The 26,503-nt window shown below is 43.4% G+C and overlaps 2 protein-coding genes across 7 annotated transcripts in view; one reads left to right on the forward strand and one right to left on the reverse strand.

Annotated features, from left to right (window-relative positions):
* nhsl3 (NHS like 3) overlaps nt 1–18,528 on the reverse strand; it is a 27,518-nt gene extending 8,990 nt beyond the window's left edge. For 2 of the 3 annotated variants that reach the window (XM_058046286.2, XM_058046285.2), the window contains exon 1: nt 18,118–18,528. In XM_058046286.2, the coding sequence (XP_057902269.2) occupies nt 18,118–18,352 (235 nt within the window). In that variant the 5' untranslated portion in view covers nt 18,353–18,528. Of the gene's footprint in view, nt 1–5,099; nt 5,410–18,117 lie in introns of those variants that run through there. The other variant, XM_058046288.2, reaches the window with a different exon arrangement.
* On the forward strand, nt 2,410–26,449 carry sync (syncoilin, intermediate filament protein). Of its 4 annotated transcripts, XM_058046297.2 has the most exons (12): nt 2,412–2,661; nt 4,550–4,600; nt 12,301–12,434; nt 15,111–15,244; nt 20,897–20,965; nt 21,563–21,604; nt 23,059–23,284; nt 24,116–25,274; nt 25,348–25,559; nt 25,632–25,839; nt 25,906–26,030; nt 26,095–26,449. In XM_058046297.2, exons 8-12 carry the CDS (start codon nt 24,159–24,161, stop codon nt 26,141–26,143), a joined length of 1,710 nt encoding a protein of 569 aa, XP_057902280.2. In that variant the 5' UTR covers nt 2,412–2,661; nt 4,550–4,600; nt 12,301–12,434; nt 15,111–15,244; nt 20,897–20,965; nt 21,563–21,604; nt 23,059–23,284; nt 24,116–24,158; the 3' UTR covers nt 26,144–26,449. The 4 variants fall into 4 exon arrangements, with proteins under 4 accessions (XP_057902287.2, XP_057902280.2, XP_078648187.1 ...); XM_078792061.1 differs by having other exon boundaries at nt 20,897–21,604; XM_078792062.1 differs by having other exon boundaries at nt 20,897–21,604; nt 23,126–23,284.
* Nucleotides 26,450–26,503: the final 54 nt, after the last annotated feature.

The following is a 26,503-nucleotide window of genomic DNA, read 5'->3' on the forward strand; positions in this document are numbered from 1 at the left end:
ACTAGTGTCCTGCGGGCCGCGTGTTTGAGACCCCTGGTATAGAGACTTTGATTGGTTAGCATTCATTTTCTACAGCTTATCCTCACAAGGGTCACGGGAGGTGCTGGAGCCTATCCCAGCTGTCTTGGGGCGAGAGGCGGGGTACACCCTGGACTGGTGGCCAGCCAATCACAGGGCACATATAGACAAACAACCATTCACACTCACATTCATACCTATGGACAATTTGGAGTGGCCAATTAACCTAGCATGTTTTTGGAATGTGGGAGGAAACCGGAGTACCCGGAGAAAACCCACGCATGCACGGGAAGAACATGCAAACTCCACACAGAGATGGCCGAGGGTGGAATTGAACTCCGGTCTTTTTGCTGTGAGGCCTGCTCACTAACCACTCGACTGCCATGCAGTCCACTTAGTTATTGTAGTAAAGTTTATCCTTGAAATGACATTTTTTCCTGTATTTTGTGGTAAAAGTTTTCTCTGTCGTGTTTGGTATTTAGCGGTGCGTCCTGGTGTTTGTTGTTGCTAATTGTAGCTGTGTCACATAGCGGTAGCATCATCCCCTCACGGATGCCTTCAGCCACGTCCGCTGTCTCTCATTATTTCGCTGCTACAGGCCAGTTGAGGTTGCGTCCTTGCAGTTGCCGAACAAACGATGCTCTTGTATCATCCTCTGCTATATCCCCGCATCACTTTCCCGCCCGTCGGTGTCTGCCAATCTTCCCCTCCTTCACATCTCCTCTCGTCTCGCCTGCCCTTTTAGCCCTGTAGCTCCAGAGGTCTGTGTGGACTTTATATAAATAGCTTTAATGGCGTCATCCATCCCGGGCGGATATGTGCACATCTGCTTATGTTTCCTGACTCACCTCGGATGATATCGAGAGGATGAGTGTGCATGAAACTGGTTTTTGAGGATTACTTTCACGGAGAAGAAGCCAAGGCGTTTGTAGGTCAGGTGGTGGCAACAGCTTTAAAGACGGGCATCATGCCAGAGGATTAGCACCTGCACCTGTCCGTCACTTTACCTTTACACGCCTTCACTCCATCCATCACCTCAACCACCTTTTTTACCCCCCCTCTTGCACAACCTGTGTACTGGCTTTGTTGCTGCTTGTCGCCATAATGACATCACCAGGCGTCCCCCTCCCTCATTTTGATATTGAATAGAAGGTCCAAAGAGACACCATCTGGTGTTTTGGAGGGGGGGGGGCAGAGGGGCGACATGGCTCCAAAATGCCTTTCATTCGACCATTCCATTGCATTATCTCCGTGCTAAGCTCATTCCAACCACTGAAAAAAGTCAAAGGACAACAAATCATTCTAAAGAGTCCACATGAAACTACCAATTTTAGTGCCTTTTGTCCAAAGAAATGATTTTTACAGCATCATAAATCACTTTTACCAAACTTTAATGCAGTTATAATTAGAGGTTGTTAACCCCTTTTGTTGAAATGTCACTGCCTGACATGCTACCGAGCTCATCATCATGATTTGTTGAGCCATTATGTTTTCACACTTATCTTTTTACACTTTTAAATGCAAAACCGCTGTGTAGAATGTGCTGTGGAATATTTCAATGACTTGATTGACTTTAATTGGAAATAAATTATGAAGCTAGCCACTGAAAGGGCATCCATTGAATGAACTAGGATGTCGTTTTCATCCTTTCAATTAAGATTATTATTGTCAATAGTAAAAAAAATAGATTAAAATACCCCCCAAACCATTTCATGGACGTTTTTTTTTATCTTAAATGTGTACTTGAATATTTTTAAAAGTAATACATGCTTTTTAACCATTGAGCTGATTTGAAATTCATAGTTGGCTCTTGAAAGGAATCTGTCATATTTAGTTATAATAGTAAGAACACAATAAACGTTGCCAGATGTAAGAGAAAAAAAACCCAAAACTAAAGAAAATACAAAGGATCTCCACTAGAGGGCGCTGTGGCAGCTTCTCGCTGCACTCTTATTTACGTGGCCATCGACAGCAAGTTATTGTTATAAAAGAATCAACTATATTGTGAGCTTGTGTTGTCTCTTTAATGTCCTTATGTCACCTTCTGGTTTGGTTTCACAGTACAGAGGATGGAGACCACCAGAGAAGCAGAGCATAAACAATCGCGGCTCCTGTTTCCACCTCAACAGTGAGTGTTTCCAGATGTGTATGCGCTTCCTGGCCTTAATGAGCATGCTCAGTTACAAAGTGATCACACTCACTGTGTCCTATGGTTGCGCCCCCTTAACGTGTGAGGCGAATCACGCCAAACACATTAGGATGGAATAGATGCAGCCTTATGTCCGCTGCACTCAACATCACAACACACACACACACGTGTGCTGCTGTCTGCTCACTCAACACTCACTCAATCTGCCAGACATCTTCTCTTCCCTCTTTGAGATACAGCATACAGCCAATGTTTGTAAACAACAAACAATAACACATAAATATTTCATGGCTAGCATACTGATGTAATACACAAGGCACACCTGCGCGTGGCGCTGTCAGCAAGCACGCGAACGGAACCACGTGACCCTACACACCATAGAAGAATGCGCACGAGGCCATCGTCGTCTGCTTTACAAGAAGTGGAATTACTTCTGTGAGTCATTATGGAGTGTGAGACAACGAAATATCAGGAGAATGAGGTGAGGGACTGAGGTGAGTCATGGGCGTCGAAATATTCAGATATTATGTCGGCTTGTCGTCAAAATCCACTTCTGGGCACGTGACAGTGACGTCATCATTATAGTACGTCTTGTCTACACGGCAACACCAAGCCGCCATTTTCAGATTTGACAGTTTCAGGTCACTCTGTGTGGTTGAGAGGCTGAAATGAAAAAAAAATACTAGAAAATTCCACCATGCCTTTTAGTGTGTTGGTGTTATGGTGCTGCCAAATACCGAAGTACCATCTGCTCACCACAGACATTCGGCACCCAGCTGTGACCTCACCTACATGGAGGCAACATGTCCCCGACCTCATCTCTGCCATCAGAGAATATTCTAGCTGCGAGGATGATTCCTAATTTTAAAGAAAAGTGTGTCATCTTATGGAAGTAATGTTGGAGTTTTTAACCACAATTTTTTTTCTGAAGTAGAAATCAACTGTTAGGCTACGTATACACAGTGTGTGTGTGTGTGTGTGTGTGCGCGTGTGTGCTGTTTAACAGTGTGGTATGACGCCTTAATTGAATTTAGCTGGTGATGCAGGAAGGCCGTTATCAGGCCACAACACTGAGTCCTTTATAGTGAAGACAGAGGAACATTGAAGCTGTAAGACTGAGCGGCACCATGACTTGGTGTACTTTATTATTATTCAGCTATAACTATTGTCATCCAGCAACGGCCAACACAAGCAATACTTGTCTTATATTCTAGTTGTAGGCTATTCATTTCTGCAGGCGTTGCTTGAACCAAATATGGACGTGTTGAGTGTTGAACTGTAAGGCCCAAAATGAAAAAGTCTCAGTCATCAGGGAGTGGAGCAGCAAGCAGAGCTTAGCCAGTCTCCTCAAGGCTGGAGGCTATCATGGAATATACAATAACACACGGTGCCCAAGACACCCTGATCATGAAATGTGCTTGCAGCCTCCTCCAGCACATCATCTTTTCTTCCTCTCCCTGGTTTATTCCCCAGACTGGGGCCTTCTTTACATTCAACCGCCCTAATTCTGTCTTTCTTGCAGCGCCGTGCAGCGGTAGTCCGTGTCTATGTTGATGACAGATCCGTGGAAGAGAAATAATAATAATAAGCGATGTATTCAAGGTCGAGGACATTCCAGCAGAAAGCATTTTTGGGTACCAAAACAAGAACTAAATTGCTGCGTGCATACACACTATTCCGTGGACAGATGTCACTCAAATGTGACAGTGTTAACCCCACTACTTGAAAAATGCTGAATAAAATTGGGTATTGTGGCTATTGGGCCACAGTGGTTAGCATGTAGGCCACACAGATGAGGATAAACGACATAGAAAATGTATGGAATTGTGCTCTTGTAAGTAGAATATTATAAGAATAGTGTAATATCGCAAGAAAAATAATTTAAAAAAATGTATGAGTGTCAGAAATGATCAAAAGTTGCAATATGAGAAATAATTTGTAGTTTGAGGCCAAAAAAGTCTTATTTACATATGTAGTATGTGTTTATGATGATTAATTCATATATTTTATGGAAGTGTAGTTGTAATACTACATAGAGTAAATGATAATATTACAGGAAAAAAAAGTTGTAAAAAGAGAAAAAAATTGAAACTTTATCAGAAAATTTTCTTCAACAATACAAAAAAATGTCAACGCCATCATTTTCGGAGAATAAATAGCTGTATAAGCAATCATGCACACACGTTTGAATGGGATAGACAATTATAATGGGATTCATCCGTTCCAGGGTCAAACTCTCCCCATCAAACTGCCACTCAAGGGTAAAAATAACTTGCATTTAGGTAATGTTTTAAGGAATATTTGATTAATTGTTTTCTGTCATGCAAGTGTAAAAATAAGTTCACTACTGTACTTTTGTTTTATTTTTGTTTTTTTCTGCAGGGACTTGCTACCGAGTGTGGTTTGTGAGACAGGAGCATTAGGTCACACCAGGTAAGTATACGATTTCCATGTCCAGGTGTCTGGCTGCATGAGTGCTGCCAACACTGGGGTGCAGTGTTAAATAAAAATGGGAAGCATGGCAGTTTCTTAACAATGATCATGAGCCCATCATTTTTTTAGAAATCATTATTAAAAATATTATTAAATATATTCAATAAAATATAAATGAATTTGATTTAAACATATAAAATATAACAAAATAATATATATTAAACTAATAGCTGAAAAAATAAAATAATTTCATAATAATGCAACAAAACAATGGCGTAAAGACATGCAATGTGAGGGTCAGCGCTCCATAGCTGGCATTAAAGCTGCTTGTCTTATGCTGATGGTTCCTTCAAGGACCGTTATGCTAGATAAGATAAGCTGTGTTTGCTCCTGCAAGGATAATACCACTGCTAATAACACACACACTTGTCCAATAAGCAGGAAGCACGCATAAGGTCCGTCTTTATCTCATCGTAAAATACTGTAACCCTCCACTTACCTGTCTTCAGCTTGTCAGAGTGTCCAATCAGCCAGAAGCCTTTTGGTTTGTCTGTCTCCACCTTCTTCCTCTTCTGGACGCTGTTCCCCATGTTTGGGGGCAAACCCCTAAAGGCTGTCCACTATGTCCACCATCACATGCGTTTGTGCCTGTGTCCCTGTGCTGATATCATTAGTGCTGATATCATTAGTGCTGAATCAGTGCTGCTGGTGCCACTGAGGCAACGCGTGATCCACAGTCAGAACACTCCCAGTAGTAGCGCTCATCCAGCTGCTGAGGAGACGGCAGCATCCCAAGCTCACTATCAAGAGTGTGTGTGTGTGTGCATGCAGACGAGTGCCCCTCCCATCTTCTGCCTGCTTCCACTCCAAAGTGGAGCATTCACAGCTGATTGTACTGTCATGGAAGCTCGCAAAAGAAATGATTTACACGCGTGGTGAAGGCGCCTCATCACATAAACACAGCTGCTTTTAATCAAGCAAAAGACGGGAATACATGACTGGCAATGTTGCTTAATATCCTGACATTTTCATTTCCAGACAGCAAATACACACGTTTGGAATAGGGTTGATCTGTTCCACTGTCAAACTCTACATGTGATGTTGAAGTCACATTTTGACTGTCATAGAAGTGTAAAAATATAACTGTTCAGGTGACGTTTTCATGCATTACTGGTGTAAAAATAAGTTAGCCTTTTGGTGATTAGACCAATAAAGGCAAAGCTAAAGATGTGGATCATAGGCAAGACAAAAATGCTTTGTCTTATTGATGCCATATTGTACTGAGCAACCGCTACAGGGTGTCAGGAGACGAAACAATACATGGTCTTTTAATCATTACCTTTAATAGAAGTACAATGAAAAAATAGATGACAGTACTTTAAAATCTGCTGATATCAGTTCTACAGTGTGACACCCTTCTACACTCTGTGTGTATGCTAGCAGCCCCGCCTCCACCCATTGAACCAAAGCGACTGTATGACTGATAAGGATGTCCGATATTGGCTTTATTGCCGAAAACCGGTATGTCGGTATTGTCCAACTCTCAATTTCCAATATCAGCCGATACTGATATGTGTAGCATATCAGTTTTGATATGTTAGCTTTTTTAATATCGATTTTCATAATCTGATACCAATTTTTAAGCTGATATTGTGCCGATAATTATCACTAATCCCTAATGACTGCTTCAATGCGTAACCTTTTCACTTCCTGGTTGCTGTGCAGCGTTTATTTCAATAGGAGACATGCAGGCCGAGTTCTTATAAAATACACTTCTTCCACCTTGTGGTCGTTTTTTTGGCTTAAAACTGCCCCAAACATTCTCTCTTCTATTGTAGAGTTGCATCATCGCCTCTTGGAAAAAACAAAAAAAAAACGTATAATATGTCTTCGGCAGCGAATGAGTTAACCAAGTTAATCAATTATTTCAGGATGTTCCAGTCGAGTGCCCATGTGACAATTTCCATTTCCTGTTCTGTGGTTATCATCACACTTGGCATCACACATAAAACAGCCAGGTAGTCTTTTACAAAAGTGTAAAAATATGTTGATTTCAACAAAGAAGGCTCTGTACCACTTTGTTATTCATTAAGTTCAATTTCCTGTTCTATGGTAATCATCACACTTTTCTTCCACTTTGATTTCAAAGGACCAGTAACTGTATGTTGAAGGAAGAGATTTTTAGGTGTGTTGTCCTGTGCTGACCCACCACATGGTTATATACCAATGGTTATACCACTTGTTTTGTACTTTTGAATGTAACTTGCTTCGCAGCTATATAACTTTGTCTATGCTATTACAGCTATTACAGCTATGTAACTTGCTTTGACTTGTTTTGACTTCACACACTTAAATATTCACTGGTCCCGGCAACGGGATAAATATTATGCCCATATAGAATGTTGTGAATGTTGTGAGAAACGAACTAGAAGGTTGTGAGAAAAATGTTACCTTGAGGTGCCTGAGACAGAGGATGGAGGCGATGACTCCCCTCCTGCGGAGACAGGCTGGCCACCTGTTTTCGCACGAGCGAGCATTTCTCAATCCCGGTGAGAGTCTGCTGTGAACTGTGCACGAGTGTCCAGCTTTCGGTTTCCAGATTACTCTACCGGGGTTTTTGGCTCTCCGCCCTCTGTCAACGGTAAGGTATGCTATTCTGGATTCGAACTGTGTTGATTGGAGTGTTATGTGGGGGCATAGGGGTGACAGCTTATGTCTAGCATAATAACTCATGAAGGAGTGTTGTGTGGGGGCATAGGGGTGATCAGCTTGTGTCTAGCATAACTCATGATGGAGTGTTATGTGGGGGCATAGGGGTGATCAGCTTGTGTCTAGCATAATAACTTGAGGGGAAGTGTTGTGAACTGCTGTGTGTTTTACCATTAAATATCATTAATGTACATACAGTCGTTGTTTGTGATCATTTCTCTGCTGCGATCTCTCCGGACCTGTAACAACCTATTTCACAAAACATTTGGCGTCACGAACCTGGAACTTTTTGAAAAGGAGAGACTCAGTGAGAGAAATGTTTAGGAAAAAGAAAAATAGTCCCGCCGCGGAGAGCAGAGTTGTTCCGGGGTGGGGGGCAGCGCCGTGGAAGACGGTAGCTGATAAGTTGTTGCAAGCGGGGAGTTCTGGTCTGGAAGCATGGACAGAAAATACCGCTGGTGTTCCTAGGGTTGTGGTGAAACCCAAAGCTCCGCTCGGAGGAGCTGTTAAGACGGTAGCTGATAAGTTGTTGCAAGCGGGGAGTTCTGGTCCGGAAGCATGGACAGAAAATACCGCTGGTGTTCCTAGGGTTGTGGTGAAACCCAAAGCTCCGCTTGGAGGAGCTGTTAAGTGCATGTGGGCATGCGCGCAGGCATGGAAAATTCAGATGTTACAAACCAGAATAACATTGCTGGAGTGCAAAAAAGCTAATTTACAGCGGATGTGTGAGAAGGCTGTTGCTAGCACGAGGCATGTTACTCGCAAGCAGAGGAAAAATCTCAGGGGTGATGAGGTGAAAATACGAGCTTTTGTGATAAGTGGGGAGGATAATCCCGATGCCTGGGATCGAGAGGAGGATTGGGAGAAGTTTTTCCCTGATCTGTATCCTGACCCAGAGCAGGGGGAGGGTGATGGTGAGCTTCGTGTAGCTAGACCTGTACAGCGTCGGCGACGCGTACAAAGAGCGATGCCCCCTGCTGAGGAAAGGGTGACCGATGCTCAAGGTCAGCAGTTGTATGATGCACTGTGTAAATGGATGCGTGCCAATCCGCCACCAAGGGAGGAGGAGGTTGGTGTGCCTGTTAGAAGCTCTGATGATTCCGATTCAGACTCAACTACATCAGAAGGCGAACGGGAAAAGCATCAAATAGCTGCATTAAAGCGAGCACGCAAAGAAAGAAAAGAAAAGAGTAAGGCCAAAAAACAGAATCGGAAGGGGAGGCAGAATAAGAACCCCTTTTCGGAAGGCGGTGGTCTTTACCCCTCCTTAGCCAAGTTTGAATAGGATGGGGGTCAAGCCCCGGAGGCAGCGGCCAAATTTGTACCCCGCTGGTCACAAGAAGACCCTAGGCCTCATGTAAATATGATTATTCATTGGAAAAGCTCAGATCAGGAAGTAAGAGCTTTAGTTGATACAAGGGCGGAGCCCACGATAATTTCAGGCAATCCTGCTAAATTCAAGGGACCGAAAATATCCATGATTGGACTGGGAGGAGCATGTGTTTTGTTTTTCAGTCACAGCCTGGTGGCGAGCGTTGGAGTGTGGATGTTGAGGCTGCTGGTGGGACGTCTGGCAGAAGGGGCCCGAGGATCATCGTACCATGGGGTCCCACCCAGGAGATGGCCATGTCGGTTGTTGGGGCACTCTCCTGGCTGTCCTGCCTGCATGCGGCCCAAGGAACGCCCACTCTTGGGTGACACCGGTGGAAGGAGCTCCTCGCTTGCCTCGCGTGGTTTGAGTGGGATGGAAGAACAGCACCAATAATCGCACGCAGGATAACTTCCGCTGCCCTGCGTGGTCCGTCTGCCAGACTGCAAACATCACCATGGACTGCGACCCCTACCCAGGACCACATGCATGGTCCATGATCCTGAGAACGGGATGCAACGTTACCATTGAAGCTGAAGTAAGCCTCTGTCGATTAACGGGAAATCCCTTCCTGACGGAATATCCCTTCACACTTCGTGAGGACGTATCATGCTCATCGACCAAGGGGACTCAATGGACGGTAACGTCAGGCGACACTGACATCTGGATTTCAAACTCAACTGAGATCACGGGACGCAGGTCAACAATCTGGGTCATCTTGGTAGTACCACCACATCAGCAGGTGACACACCCTACGTTAGTGCCAATAGTGACATCATGCACACACATGGCTTACCAGGCGACACATAATGAGATTCATTGGGAGATAAGGTTACCATCGATACCAACCTGCAAGCCACGAAGGAACAAACGAGCGTGGTATGATACACTGTTAGGGGGAACAGGAACTTTGTTAGGAATATTCAACACCATTGATGGGGAAGTGACACGATCTATGTTATCATCTACAGGTCAGGCGACAGCTCATGGGTTCCGCAGGGTGGCACAATGGATGCCTACCACTGTAGAAATACAGAAAGGGGGAGCTCATGTAGTAGACACATTTCTGGGTTGGAACGTTGATATGTGGGATGCAACATCAGAAGTTTTACACAAGGTTGCAACGTTGAATAGTACCAAATGTACCTTGCAAATGCTTAGTGCTAAAGTTCAGCAAGAACGTCTGTTGAGAACATTGACCTCCTCAGCAGTGCAGCCGTGGAGACACTTATGGAACATATCGGACCGCGTATGGTTACAAGTTAAACCTAGCCTGACTCAGTGCAATGAAACACACTGTCAAGGGATGTGGTTGGAAGTAAACGTAACCCGACCCATGACCATATGCAGATATCGGATTTTGCCATTAATAGTGGGAAACCATTATTATTTCTTGAAAACGCATGGGGACTGGTTTAGTCCACAGACTAATCTGACTTATGATCTGGAAGGTTGTGACGTAATGGACAAGGGGACTGTATGCTTACAAATGCAAATATATCGAGACCCATGTTTTACGAATGACACGGCACTGTGTGATTGGAATGTGGAGAAGCCTGAGGACTTGCTATATCAGGTAGGGCCCCACTCTATTTGTGTAGCAACAGTGAATCCACATCCCCAGTTGCCAACGACACCGTTTTCCGGATGTTTATGGGACGTGCATCTGTTTACCTGGCACAATCAATCGTTTCGATTGACAAATTTCAGTTGGACAAACCGACTGTCTACTGTGCAATGGCAAGCCCTATCGCTGCCTTGGCAGGTGGATCTGACACGCTTCAGCAGCGCACTGAACCGTTCAGAGACACTTAAGCATCTTGTGAAAACTCATTTGACAGATGTGTCCAGGTTGCAGGTGTCCACCATGATCGCCCGGAATGAGGTGGTACATGCCACCAGGACAATTGAGCAATCTTCGGCTCATCACTGGTGGGATATATTTACAGGAATGTCGATAACAGCACGACGACACTTAGTCCCTCCATTATTGGTTCTTATCATATGCTTAGCTTTACTAACGTTGGTTAACTTCTGCATGTTTTGGTATATTAGACGCACCCGAGCTATGTTGTCGCGACGCATTTATAACGCAGTTTCTTGAATTATGAAAATAGAACTATACGATGATTTGGGGCCGTTTGGGAGGGAAATAACAAAGATGTTTGTGGAAGCTGACCCTCCGGGTCATCATGCATCCTGGTGGCCAAGGCGTTCGGACCCCCTGCATTTTACGTTTCCTGATCGTATTTCTATGTATCAGTTTGTTATTGGGCACATGTTACACGGGAATCATGACATCATGGTGTTGTTGCTCCAGGGGGATGCCTATGTTAATTGGATGTTTGAAAATGAAGATGATCTACCTGAACGGTTTATCAATTAAGTGGTGGTTTCAGCTCAGGCCACAGGGTGGAGTGAAGGAAGAGATTTTTAGGTGTGTTGTCCTGTGCTGACCCACCACATGGTTATATACCAATGGTTATACCACTTGTTTTGTACTTTTGAATGTAACTTGCTTCGCAGCTATATAACTTTGTCTATGCTATTACAGCTATTACAGCTATGTAACTTGCTTTGACTTGTTTTGACTTCACACACTTAAATATTCACTGGTCCCGGCAACGGGATAAATATTATGCCCATATAGAATGTTGTGAATGTTGTGAGAAACGAACTAGAAGGTTGTGAGAAAAATGTTACCTTGAGGTGCCTGAGACAGAGGATGGAGGCGATGACTCCCCTCCTGCGGAGACAGGCTGGCCACCTGTTTTCGCACGAGCGAGCATTTCTCAATCCCGGTGAGAGTCTGCTGTGAACTGTGCACGAGTGTCCAGCTTTCGGTTTCCAGATTACTCTACCGGGGTTTTTGGCTCTCCGCCCTCTGTCAACGGTAAGGTATGCTATTCTGGATTCGAACTGTGTTGATTGGAGTGTTATGTGGGGGCATAGGGGTGACAGCTTATGTCTAGCATAATAACTCATGAAGGAGTGTTGTGTGGGGGCATAGGGGTGATCAGCTTGTGTCTAGCATAACTCATGATGGAGTGTTATGTGGGGGCATAGGGGTGATCAGCTTGTGTCTAGCATAATAACTTGAGGGGAAGTGTTGTGAACTGCTGTGTGTTTTACCATTAAATATCATTAATGTACATACAGTCGTTGTTTGTGATCATTTCTCTGCTGCGATCTCTCCGGACCTGTAACAACCTATTTCACAAAACATATGTGTACTACCAGAAAAGGGGAAAAACAAGACAAGATTAATTCAAAGTGTTACATATTTGTGCTGCTTTTGCTCAGTGGGCGCGGTAGTAGAAATGATGCCCAGCACGTCTGTGATGATGTCCGGAGTTATTATTATTGCCCTGCTGATCAATATAGCAGTACTCCAGAACGAGGTCATGTTCTCTGAAACAGAAGACTCCTCAATGGACCAAAACGGCAGAGAGCGAGAGGCAGAGCAGAGGAAGAAAATCACCCCGATCACCCCCACATGATGAAAAGGCTCCCATAAAAAAAAAGAAAAAAAGCAGATTTACAGACTGAGCGGGAGTTGAGGAGCTGCAGCGTGGTGAAGAATTCATAAACCTCCTCCACCCTTTATTTTTTATCGCTGCAGGCGGGTGTCTTCAGAGATGCTGTTTTGATGTTTACCCCCTGAAGGAGTGAAATGACATCACGGTGCAGCATTAACATGGAGCACACCATCAGCACCACACCCAAAATACATCACATGCACTCTCCAGCATTCTAGTAAGTGTGTGTATGTGTGTGTGCCCCAGATACACTCTGATCAAAGCATAGCGACTCACTGTGTGTGTGCCATCACGCTTACTGTGGGATGGCAAATGTCCTCGTAGTGGTTGTCAAGGTGACCACCACACGCATTTAAGTGCCTTCATGTCATGATTTATGTGTGCTTATTATGTTTACGTGCAACCTGCCCAATTAAGGATCAAACCATTGATAAGTAGCTGTTGAGGATGAACTTAAATAACCTTGAAACCGACTCATATTGTACAAGTCGACACAACAAGTCTTTTATGGAGGACCAAAACTGCCAAAATAATAAATAAATAAAAGTGGAAATAAAAACAAAAATGAAAAAATAAAAAAAAATTAAATACAAAAAAATAAATATAAATGGAAATAAAAAACAAAAATATATTTTTTTTAATTTTTGAATCTTGTTTTTTATTTTTGTATTTATTTTTGCTTTATTTATTTATGTATATATTTTTTATTTTTGTTGTTATTTCTATTTATATATTTTTATTTATTTGCATTTTTGTTTTTATTTTCACTTTATTTATTTATGTATTATTTTGGCAGTTTTGGTCCTCAGAAATGCAGAAGGAAAAACTATTCAAATGAGGGGGCGGTCCTAAGTGTGTCTTGGGTTGAACTGTTCGCCTATTGGTTGATCGACATGTGAGTGCGAAAATCGACTAGGTATGCCTGCAAACAGCCACAGCAAGAGGAAGTCACCACACCACTCTCGTCCGATTCGTCCGAAGTTGAAGCTTGTGAAAGCAGAAAGTAAAGAAAGAGTCAACACACCTGAACTGGAATTAAGTAAGGGCGTAACACATCAGCTGTTTCATACTTACCACGTTCCAAATCATCCAAACGATTGGCAGCGTCCCTGAGAAGCTCGGACACCGACTTCCTGGTGGACCCCGCCATTATTGTCCCGGTAAATGTATACTTTTCTCCCTGTATACTTCCTCTTGCTGTGGCCGTTTGCAGGCATACCTAGTCGATTTTCGCACTCACATGTCGATCAACCAATAGGCGAACAGTTCAACCCAAGACACACTTAGGACCGCCCCCTCATTTGAATAGTTTTTCCTTCTGCATTTCTATGAGGACCAAAACTGGCAAAATAATAAATAAATAAATAAAAGTGAAAATACAAACAAAAATAAAAAAATCAAAAAATTAAATACAAAAAAATAAATATAATTGGAAATAAAAACAAAAATTAAAAAATATATACAAAATAAATAAATAAATAAAAGCAAAAATAAATACAAAAATAAAAAACAAGATTAAAAAATTAAAAAAATATATATTTTTGTTTTTATTTCCATTTATATATATTTTTTTGTATTGATTTTTTTTTTATTTTTTTCATTTTTGTTTTTATTTCCACAATTATTTATTTATTTATTATTTTGGCAGTTTTGGTCCTCCACAGTCTTTGACACTAGCGGCTCATATTACCCCAGCACTGCCCTCCTGTGGCAAAGATTTGCTATTACAGCAAGAAAAAACGTGCATTCGAAAACTGGCATTGGCATTGAACTCTGCAAATAAATGAAATTAGATTTGAAAAAGCCATAAACGAGCAAACAACAAATATGATGATGTTTATTATTATTATTACTCTTATTACTGGTAGTATTAATATTAATATTAGTACTTGTAATCTAATATTTCCCCCCTCTCATTAAAAAATAGTTAACATCAAATATTAGGAAAAACTACAATAATATCTAAATAATAAAAAAGAATAAATAACTGTAAAATATGTAATTATCTAAAGGATGGTGTAGAATAAAAATAGTTCATTCATTCACTACCGCTTTTCCTCACGAGGGTCACGGGGGTGCTGGAGCCTATCCCAGCTGTCTTCGGGCGAGAGGCGGGGCACACCCTGGACTGGTCGCCAGCCAATCACAGGGCACATATAGACAAACAACCATTCACACTCACATTCATACCTATGGACAATTTGGAGTGGCCAATTAACCTAGCATGTTTTTGGAATGTGGGAGGAAACCGGAGTACCCGGAGAAAACCCACGCATTCACGGAGAGAACATGCAAACTCCACACAGAGATGGCTGAGGGTGGAATTGAACCCTGGTCTCCTAGCTGTGAGGTCTGTGCGCTAACCACTAGGCTGCCGTGCCGCCCATCTATGGAATTAATTTATGAAAAAATAGAAATAGATGATATAGAGATTATTAATAAATATTTACAAAAATACTACAAAATAGAAAAATAAATGAGTAGTCATTGTCTTGTAACCAATATATAATTTGTGGAAAACAGATTTTTTCTTAGAATTCCTTCATAAAGTGTTCAACAGGTGTAGCCTCGCCTTACATAATAGCCACACACACACACACGATGGTAAATGAGCTCCGATGTATATATTTAGACTATACATGATATACGTATACTGTGTTTACTGCCTTCTATTCCCATGTGATGCCTTGCAGCTGCGTCCGCCACATCAAACGCACCCCAGCTCTCTAAAACGACCCGCTTGCTCTCATTCTAGAAACCTCCTCGACACAATCCTGCACGTCCAAGTGGCCAAAATGAAAGCTTCTAAAATTAGAAGTGTTAAATCACCATATTGCGGTTGACTTTTTTGTTTTTATGACTGATGTGGTACTTTCTCTTTTATTTTTTTTAGTTAAGACACAGGAGATAATGAACAAGCATTGTTGGCTGGCTGTATTGCTGCCATGGCAACAAGAAGCACCTTACCGTGCCGTCACCAGGGAGACCTCACCACCGTGATGGATGAGGGTTTGGAGGTATCTGCAGGTAAAGTGACCTCCTTTGTCAAAGTGTGTGCGCTGTGAGTAATGTTTGTGAACTTTCCCACACCTCTCTTTCTGTGCCAAAGCGTATTAAAGCAGCCTTTCTGGCGCTTGGTTTGTTTTTGTGCTTTTTATGGCACGTAATGAAGCGCTTCACTCTTCAATTATTTTGGCAGAACTGTAATTGTGAATTTGCCGCTCACGTGCGTTTTCATCTCAAGTCCATTTCATTCACTCGCATGTATTTCCTGTCTTCCTGTGCACGTGAGAGCAGCATTATTAAAAACCTGTGTTTTTTTTCTAGTGTGGTTTGGCTGATAAGGTCTTTAAATCAGGACACACCATTGGGACGTGTGTGTGGCGCCCCCTGTGGGTTGTGGAATACATGCCGTGTAATATAGTAGTCATTGGACAAACGGTCTATGGCGGGGGTCTCAAACTCAATTTACTTGGGGGCCACTGGAGCTAGGGTCTGGGTGAGACTGGGCCACATCAGGTTTTCAAAAAAAAAAGCATTTATTAAAAACAAAAAAATATACAAACTTTTTCAGTGCTTTGGTTCCGATTTTCTACAATAAAAGTGCTGATAAAACATTCCACTGTTCTCAAATATCTTAATTTTTATTTTTCTGCACAAAGTAAGATGAAAAATAAACAAATAAAGAAAATCAATCAATCAGTAATAAATAAATATAAGAGCCCTGTAGACATGACAAAACACGACTATAGTCACATTTATACTCTTTTTATTTACAACATATTGCGCAACTGCTGGGTCTTGAGACACATGCTAACTCGCAAAATAGAGATCTAGCAACCTAAACGGTAGCCTTCAAGTTATTTCCTTTAAACTTAAAAAAGCCAAAAACTTACCACTTCCACACGGATAGGGAGGATAACTATTAACAGTTATTTAACCTTTAACATGAACATTAATCAAACATAATAATTTTTTCTGGGTACATGATACCATACAGCATCCATATCAAACTTGCGTGGGCCGCACTAACATTAAACTTTCATATCAAGGCGGGGGCCTCAAACGAGTGTCCTGCGGGCCACCTTTGGCCCACGGGCCGCGTGTTTGAGACCCCTGGTCTATGGCCACCATGTTTTTCAACCAATTTTGCTCAAATTTCACACGCATGTGCTTGTCAGTTACCAAAAGATGTGTACCAAATTTAACGGTGATTTGGCAAAACACCCTGAAGTTAAAGCGAAGCCTTTGTGACATATGGGCCAGCCATGTGGTGTATTTACCAGAAAGGCCACACAGCAGGGGTGCATGTTTTGGCAATTTTTCACCCTTTTATGCGTAACGCCTAAGGGATAGAAGCTTCAACAAACACATACAGGAACTAACACACACACACACACACATACACACACGCACACGCACAACAATAGCTACGCACACATGCCTAATGGCAGCGCTATGGTGCAAAATGACCTCACCAGTCAAAGATGAACTGTGCTGGACAAACTGCACACTCTTGTGTGTGCAGGTGATTTGTGTGTTGTAAGAAAAACAGAGGTTCCCTCACACACACACACACACCTCACAGTGCTAAAGCAGCTCCATCAAGCAGTAATATGCAGTCATGAATAGGTGTCTTCTTTAAAAAAAAAAGAGTCCCTTCTAGGTCTGAATGGACCTTTGTGATTTGCTCTAATCTCTCGTCTCCATCGCATAACTCCCACTGCGTGCACACACACAAAAACACACAGGGATTGGGCGCATGAAAGAGTGTGGTAGTTTTTCATAGGAGAGGAATCTTTGTCAAGTGTAGCCAGAGAGGACATGCCGGGGTTTGGACCGAACCACCGGTGCCAGGATGACAGCATGAGTCAACACAAAGACATGTTTTACTTTAAGTGTGCATCTTGTTAGCGCACATGGAGCTTCCTTTTACTTCTACGAACATAATAAAACTTACATTTAGGTTCCAAATGACAAAAAATGTCAGTTTCCCAAAAACGTCTAATTTTCACTTTGAACAGGTCAATCTACCTCAGTCTAACATATGAATTTTAGGCATCACATGTGGAAAAAAAAATCTAAAACTACCTAACTTCAAAATCCTTAGCAAGGCAACCTCGCTATAGTGTGTGTGAAATTTCCTGCATGCTTTCAATGAGCAAAATGACTGCCATCTGGTGGACAAATGTATAAATTAAAAACAAATGGCAACCGGCAGTCCAAATTGAAATCTAAACATAACGGACTGCTTTAATTGGGGTTACGTTAAATGTAGGATCAAAACCAATGCACTCTACCGACACCTACAGGGCATGAGTGGAACAGCAACACAAGCACACTGCTCACAACTTGCAATGAATAAACAACACAGCCTTCATGAAGTCGTCATAGTGAGCCAAATCTAACTTTACTACCTTTTATGTCAAACAAAAAGGACTTATAAATGCGTCTTGGACAAGTTTAGAAGCCTTGTCGGGTCATGAGAACAACATCATCGCTGCATAAAAATATTCCTCTGACAAATAAATATGGTTCCCATGCATTCATAGCAGCCTCCCTGACCACATCCTTTCAAGGGGAGGGGGTTTTTGTCATCATGGTGCCCAAAAGTACCCTTCCATCGCCTCCCGCTCCGCTAGCATACGAGAGAAAAGACCACGGTAGAAAGTCAACTGACAAGAGAAAGGGGTGGCGTTCGAGGTGGAACAAAAACAGGAAGTGGCCACAGTAATCTCTGAGCTGCCGAGCAAGCGAACGCATCAGCAAATGTAGGATTATAGGGCTCTGTGCGCGTCCACACCAGTGCAGAACAGAGGTCAAGGGGTTAGGTCGTTACAAAAGTATTGGGTCATCATTTTCTAACTCTGAAGCTTAACTTGTGAAGAAACGCGTCTCACCTTTTGCAGCATCAGGATGCTGGAGTCCGTCCGTCATTATCAACGCTCCATTATCTACGCATTTCTTCTTCTTCTTCTTCTTCTCCTTCTTCTTCTGGCTGCTCCTCAACCAGCTGAAGGCCTGTCCCAGGGTGCTTCCCGGCTTCCTGTGCCCACGCTGAGCTCTCACCTCGCGGCCTATGATCTCGGTGATGTCCCTGGGCACCAGATCGCCCGTAGACCTCCTCCGGGACATGGTGGAGGCTGGGCCAGGGGAGTCAGTCTGACTTTTCTGTCCCTCTTTATCACCACTTGGGACAACAATGAGCCAAGTAAAAACACACGCGCACTTACTTAGCGTGCACTAGCCCACTCTGTACGCTTCACTCTTGTGTTTCAGCCTTGTGGAGCATGTGCCCGTGTGGGACTGAAGTTCCATCATTCCCTCCCTCTGTGCAAGAGCCAGCCTCCTCCTCCTCCTACTCCTCCTCCTCCCACTCTCCACCACTCCGATCCAGCCTCTTTTTGCACTCTTGGCAAGCCCTGTGATCTGCCTTTTAAGCTATTTTGTGGTAGTTTGTACGTCAGGTTCCCTCAAGGTAATAATGCCTGGCTTTCTCCTCAGAGAAGTTAAATTTTGTCACCTAATGCAGCTGGCTGTGTGTGTGTGTGTGTGTCATGGACTTGTGAGACTTGCTCATCTGGTTTGCATGTGGACAAGACCCACTGGGGTGAAAAGGGGGAGGTCCTGCAGACTGTTAGAGTGCTGACACAGGGTGAATTCAGTAAGCATCATTTTGGATTATGCAAAAATGTTTGGTCTTGGTCTTGGTAGAGAACCCAGAATAAGAACTTTTAGTGTGAATCCACTCTGCAGGTTGTTATTGTTGCAAAAAATACTAATTTTCCTTAATTTTTTATGAACACCGCTTGGAAAAAAGCAATGCAGGTACAAGCAGCAGGTGTACACATTGCTGTGGATCCAACGTTAGAATGTTTGGCCTTGGTGGAGGTTAAGGTTCTACTGTATGCCGTTCCTGTTCATGTTGGAATGATACAGGATCATTTTTATAGGAGGATTTCATAATAAATACTTGGTGATTTATTCAAGTGCTAAAGTGCGTCAACCCTCATTGTTGGGAAGAAAATGCCTCAAAAGTTGGCATTTTTGTGAAGCTACAAAGTGCAAGTAATTTTGTTTTAGTTTAGTTTTATTGTTTCAAACATTACAGTGAGGAAACCTAAAATGTTCCAGTTGGGTTTTTTGTGACACCACTGCAGAATGGTACCAGTGATGGCAAAGAGGAAAAGTGTGTTGATAACCATAGAACCGAGAATGAAACTGGTTGCTCTTGACAGTGCCATATAGTTGAAGTGACAATCAAACTGATGTAGGTACCCATTAAGCCCCAAAATACTCCAATTTGTATTTGCTGAATGTGGATCTTCTGGCTGGCAATGGCAGAAAAAATGTATTTTATTAATTTAGCCAATTTTGATTTATTTTAGTTGTATTGAGTCTTATTGTTTTAGCCTATTTTCAAACTTGGATGAAATTTAGAAAAAACAAAATGTTATTTAAAACATTGCCTGTACAGTTAATGAAGTTTTTATGATGACAAACAGATTTTTCTAATTGAAGTAGTGAATAGATTATAAGAAATTGTGTTGATTTGGAAGTTTTTAAGGCTTTGACAGCCCTATACTACAAAGTAAATCACGTCTGGGATGAGAAGTCCTTATTGTGTACGATTTCAGACTTTTTTTCTGTAGTATGACTGCATTTCAGATGCGAAAACATGCCTTTCAAACACATGACATGAAATATTTGGGCTGCAGGAATTCCTGCGAGGGTGTGGCTGTGGCCGAGTTGTTCTGGATCGGACAAAAACAGGCTGCAGCTTTCCGTCGCTCCCTCTTTTGTCCCTCACTCCCTCTGTCTGCCGAGGATAAGCGCATCTGTTTTCCGTCCATCCCTACATGAAGCCCTGACGTCAGCGGTGACCCCTACGGAAAGCCGAGGACGCCTGTCGGATTGTTATAAAACAAACGAGTTAATGAAGAGCCCCGAGTACAAAGTCAGTCAAGGCAGTTAGGGAGCCGTCAAAGCTGACGATCCTACTTTTTCTTTAAAGTATACACATATACTTGTAGCTCCCCCAGTGTTGCCATGACAACACGGATGTCACGGCATGTTACTCACCCTTCGCATGTGTTTTGGCAAGTGTTGGGTTAGGGCGGGAGGGGGACTGTAGTTTACATGACGTTATGTTCAGGGATTTTCTGATCCAACACACTTGCACAATCATGGGGATCAGGAGAGGAGCAGTGTGACTATTTCAGGGGGGTGTTTTGGGTCTGGACTCAATGTCCTACCGGGATGAGGCCGCAAAAGTTTCTGCATGTGCTCTTCTTTCCTCCCTCTTGCTGTCTCATAAATACAATCATCATCACCCGAAAGATATGCTTGGTTCGTTCTGAGGACACACCCGTGGTCACAATTGTGGTGTTTTAAACGGCTTCGAAAGGGTGGTCCCCGCAAGTCACATGTTCCAGTCAGACGTTGCATAGGAAACCTCCTTGACTTGATATGTACGGATTTTACTATTATTAGAGCCCTGTAGACATTAAATAACACCCCTATGTTATTTTTTCTGTGCACTACATTGTGCAGCTCTTATGCACACGCTATGGGACCAACGCAGGGCCAGAAATGACGACTGCCATCAAGCACAAGTGGCGAGGGACGACTGTATACACCTGTCACCTTAACACCTGCTTTCCCTCCTCGTTCCCTCAGGTTACCGCCGTTGGTGGGAGGAGTTTTCCGAAGCACCTGTCCTGCTATTGTCGGGGTCAGAAGTTTAAGGTAAACCAATCCTCCTGTGGGAAGCACAGGCCGGCTATTTAAGGACTGCTTGATAATGAGGAGGCATGGATGGAATCCTGCAGCTTGATCTCCATCATCATCAACACACAAGCACCCGGATACTGGTTTTCTTCTTGCATTTGTGGCGCCCTCTATGGGTTGCTGTGAAAGACATGCTAGCGTACATGTCATACAGATCTATTCAAGGTTGGTAACTGAATTGTCTGCCTTTTGTGCGCAACGGTTAATAAAGGTTAACACTGGCGGGAACACTTTTGATAATTAAAACTCAACACTTATGGTTTTTTGATGATATTTTAGACCGATGTCCTCTTGTTTCGGGGTAGGTGCAACCCCTCCTGCTGTGCCTCTTTCTCTCTGACCCAGCCTTGTGGTTATTAATAAACCTAAACAGATTTGAGGTAGTCATAGCCACACATAGCTGCACACTGACTAGAAAAGAGAGAGAGAGAGAGAGAGAGAGAGAGAGAGAGAGAGAGAGAGAGAGACGGGTGATAGGCTGGGTCTTTATACCCTGTTTATACCCCCCAGCCCCTCTTTTTTAGACCCCCACATTCTGCTTTGTCATTTCTAAAGGATTCATCCACCAACAGAGGAGGTTTGCAGCTGCAAGGCAAAGTAAGTAGTGTTGTATTTTGGCTTTATGATTGTAGTGTGAAACCTCCATGTGGCGTCTTGTGTAGCAGTAACGGTTCTACATGATGTTTGACAAAATAGGCCACGAGGTGATGGCGCGTGCCTTCACAGCCTCAGCACAGTTGGCGTGTCTTTTTGAGACATATATGACTTTTTGCTTTAGTAACGGATGCCAGCAAGTGTACAAACCACAGTCCCCAGCACCTTAAGAGCCACGCTGGAGGGTGTGTTGATCAACTTACTTTGCGGGATAACCACTGTTCCACTTAGGTTAGGAGATACTGCATTTATTAGTATGATACCAGTACTGATACATCCATACATCCTTTTTCTATGCCATTTATCCTCATGAGGCTTATCTCAGCTGACTTCGGGCAAGAGGCGGGGTACACATGGACTGGTGGACAGTCGTAATATTCCCAAATGGGGGTTGTGGCATTTGGCATTGCAATCATCTTTTTCCCTCCTAATTTCTAGTACATTACGTTGCATCACTCCCCATGAGGCGTCCTTGTTGCATTGTGTGTGTATATGCTAGCAGCCTCGCCTCCCCCCACAAAGACATAATGTACAGTAGCGACTGTATGACTGACCCTTGTTCTATGAAGCCTCGAGGTGGTGAACCAATGCACAGATGGAATCCTCTTCCTGTCTGTTTGGAGGCGGGAGATGAGGAAAACAGACGCGCATGCACATGGCAATGTGCTGTATTTATTCATTCATTTTATACCGCTTTTTCCTCACGAGGGTCGCGGGGGTGCTGGAGCCTATCCCAGCTGTCTTGGGGCGAGAGGCGGGGTACACCCTGGTCTGGTCGCCAGCCAATCACAGGGCACATATAGACAAACAACCATTCACACTCACATTCATATCTATGGACAATTTGGAGTGGCCAATTAACCTAGCATGTTTTTGGAATGTGGGAGGAAACCGGAGTTCCCGGAGAAAACCCACGCATGCACGGGGAGAACATGCAAACTCCACACAGAGATGGCCGAGGGTGGAATTGAACCCTGGTCTCCTAGCTGTGAGGTCTGCACGCTAACCACTCAACCGCCGTGCCGCCCGCAATATAGTATATATCCTGTTAATATTCACTTATAGTGTGATTAATTAATTCATTGTTCATAATCTTGTCTCATTTTAATCTTGCAAGATCTTGACAGCCCTAGCCAAGTCACTACAAATGTTATCTCAAGGCGTTATAACAATATCAGTGTTGTAACAGTGTGAAGAACAAAAAAATATTGATATCTTCACACTATTGATTCGATATTGGTATCCATATATTTGGATCAATCCATCCACACCCTATTTGGTGCTGGGTGGCATGCAATGCTGTGATAATCTAACACTAAGAGGCCACGTGTCGGCGCTCCTGTTAATAGACCTGTTAGTGCGAGTGTAACAACATGAGTGGTCCTGTTTGTTTCTAGCAGGGTCAGCTGTTGTTGGAATAAGCCATGCTGGACCACTCCCATGCCTGCCTCTCTTCATCCCCAGATGATGGATGGGAACAACATATGAAGCCATCTTCATTGCTTTTGGGAAGGCGCGCTGGTGAACAGCTGTAATTATAATTCAAATGCAAGACAAACAAGAGGACCAAGATGACCTCAGTTAGCGTACCCCCCAGCTGGCTTGTTTCCTAGCTTCGAAAATGTAAGCCAAATTTCTGCCTTGGTTTGCGTACATTTTCCGGCTTGTCATCTTATCTCCAACTGTGTTCCTTATGATTTTTTTTTTAACATGAAATATTTACCTTAGCAGCCTGTTAGCTAGCTACTTGGAAACATGGTAACTGAAAGAAAGTTGAAAGGAAGTCAGCCTTGTCGTCTGTATTAGTTACTACACAAGTCAAAACAATTCATTCACTCATTCATTTTCTACCTCTTTTTCCTCACGAGGGTTGCGGGGGATGCTGGAGCCTATCCCAGCTGTCTTCGGGCGAGAGACAGGGTACAATCACAGGGCACATATAGACAAACAACCATTCACACTCACATTCATACCTATGGACAATTTGGAGTCACCAATTAACCTAGCATGTTTTTGGAATGTGGGAGGAAACCGGAGTACCCGGAGAAAACCCACGCATGCACGGGGAGAACATGCAAACTCCACACAGACATGGCAGAAGGTGGAATTGAACCCTGGTCTCCTCGCTGTGAGGTCTGCGTGCTAACCACTCTATCACCATGCAGCTCAAGTCACAACAATGTTCACACAAAACATGCTTTTATAGTTTTACATGCATAAAACTACTATAAATGCAACTTAGTGTTTTGCCATGAGTTATTTCTTGAATTCAGTGGTGTATCTCACCTTCTTTATGAAAATACAGGCACTTTGTCTACATTTTGGGTTATTTTGCAGCTGTGACTGGTGTGACTTGTCATGTACAGCTCAAAGAAAGCCATTCCCCACATTGAAATTGTACTTCTAAGTCAACATGAGTGTCATCTCAGTGTCTGACATGTTTTCTTTCATCAGGGTATGCATTATGAAGTATACTTAAAATCTATAAAGGGCAACAATGGATGACGACCAGATGAAGCCTCTCTTCATCGGCGAAGAAGAGACCATTGAGGACCCGGATGGACCTGACATGGATTTCAGAGATGAGGGCAGCCATTCTGCTTTTACTTTTGCGAGCCGTTCATCTGTGTTCCTCAGGCCGTACTTACAGGAGATGGATGACTTACTAAGGAGCTGCGAGGACATTACAGGTGTTTCTTACGATTCTCACCTCTCTGGGGAGTCGGAAGCGAGTGAGAGGAAAGACAGCGAATGGGAAACTCCATATTTTTCCACAAGCTGCTCCGTGGATAAAACAGAACTGTCTCTGGGAGGCGTGGATGTTCCTCACCAGGCAGACCTCCCTCTCACTTTGGCGGGGAGCCAATTGAGCGACACCATGGTGGAGTACGAGGGCCGGCTGCTGGGGATGTTGGCCATGCTGGAGAACTGCATGGACTTTGAGGCCGATACGAGTCAAGAGTATGTACATGTGAAGAATGATAGTGAAGCCACACTGGAAGGAAACCACTCACAGGAGCTTCCATACATCTGTGACGGTTCCACAGTGGAGAGGTCTGGTTTTGAGTTGGATGTTCTTGACCAACAATCAACGATAATAGGTGGAACGTCTGGAGAAAAGACAGTCCATGACACATCTCAATCACCGTTGAAGATTGATAGCAGGGATTTGAAGTCTGGAGCAGATGGATTTGAGGCACTGAGGTCTCAAATGGAGGAGTGCATCCAGGAGGTACAGCACTTGGAGAACAGGAGAAAGGAATTACTCTCAGAGGTTCTGGAGCTGAGACAGCAGAAAGACCCAGAAGCAGAAGAAGGGAAGAAAGAGGTCATGGAGGAAGACGTTTTAAGCAAGGTGTTTGACTTGATGACAGTGCTTCAAAAGGAGGAGGAGGCCTGGAGAGAGGAGAGAAAGAGGGAGATCGCTAGCTTGAGGTCCGAAAGAGCTGAGGAGGAGCGGCGAGTGTGGAAGCTCGACCTGGAGATGCTGGAGATGCACGACGAGCTCCGAAAGCTGAAGCGGCAGCTGTTTGCCAGGGCTAAGGAGAGTGCGCATGCCCAGGCAGCTTTGAACAAGCAACGCCATGAGATGGAGTTCCAAAAGAAACAGGAGGTAGGACATATTAAACTTCTCAAACCATTTCCTTTTGTACTGTAAGTTTCACCCATTACACACATAACTGCAGGAGAATCTGCAGAATCTGGTCCTCCAGCTGACAGATGAGTGTCTACAGCTGAAGCTTGCCCACCAGCAACATCTCTTGGACCTCCAAGCTGAGATTCACAGGCACGGCGCCAACCCCACCTCAAATATAACACGTGCAACACTGTGCAAGAGGCACTCCAATGGGGATATACAGCAGTACCTGCAGGGCAGCCTGACAGCCTTAGAAAACAGGTAGTCACATGACATCTTTAACCCCCTCAAATGTTGTAAAACTCCCCTAACGGCACGTACCAAACTTCTCAGGTATGAGCCCATGTTGCTGGCCTTGCTGAAGAGGAAAGAGACAACCACAAGTTCTTTTGCAAAGGCCAAAGAGCAGGTGCAGGACCTCAGGGCTCAGTTAAGACCCCTGAAGGATGAGTTGCAAAAACTGGAGCTCCAGAGGACTTGCTTGGAGGAGAACCTCAAACTCACCCACATACAGTGGAGAGAGGATGCTGGGTACTATGAGGTAAGTAAAGGGAGTTGCCCCCCCTCCCAAAAAAACATTCTAACTATTGTTTTTTTTTAATTTTAGGAGACCATCTGTCGTCTGGAGGAGAGCAGCAGGAACTTGAAGATGGAGTTGACAATACAGAAAAGAAAAAACAAAGAAGCAGCTGAGATGAGAGATCTCCTGTCTGAGCAGATTCTCCTTTATAGGTGACATTTCTCAATGGATTCTACATCGTAATCATTGACTAAATTCCACCTATTCTTCTCACAGGTCTGATTGTGGAGACAAGCACAAGTTGGAGCACAAAGAGGAAACATGAAAAGTGTGGTGATGGTCCTTTCAATAGAGGCCATACAATTCAATTTACATAATTTGACTGTTTGTTTGATTGTTCATATAAAGTACACACACCCATATATATCCAGGGTCAGGCAAAATGATCTGACACATTTGTAGGTTAAATAAAAGGCTAATAAAAGTACATATAATGCAATTTTTTCATATATATATATACACACGCACGGCGCGAGTAACCAGTTTGATTAATGATTAATATTCGCTGAAGGAACACAACCACATGTAGCGCAATTAAGTGTTTTTTTTAAATAAAATTCTGACATCATCGTTTGGCAGACAAATGCCCTTTCCTGTCTGTTTCTGTTTTTTATTGAGACTGTTT

Source organism: Doryrhamphus excisus, linkage group LG7 (assembly GCF_037039965.1).
Source record: "Doryrhamphus excisus strain RoL-2023G ecotype Guam linkage group LG7, RoL_Dexc_Guam_v1.1, whole genome shotgun sequence".
Taxonomy (NCBI): domain Eukaryota; kingdom Metazoa; phylum Chordata; class Actinopteri; order Syngnathiformes; family Syngnathidae; genus Doryrhamphus; species Doryrhamphus excisus.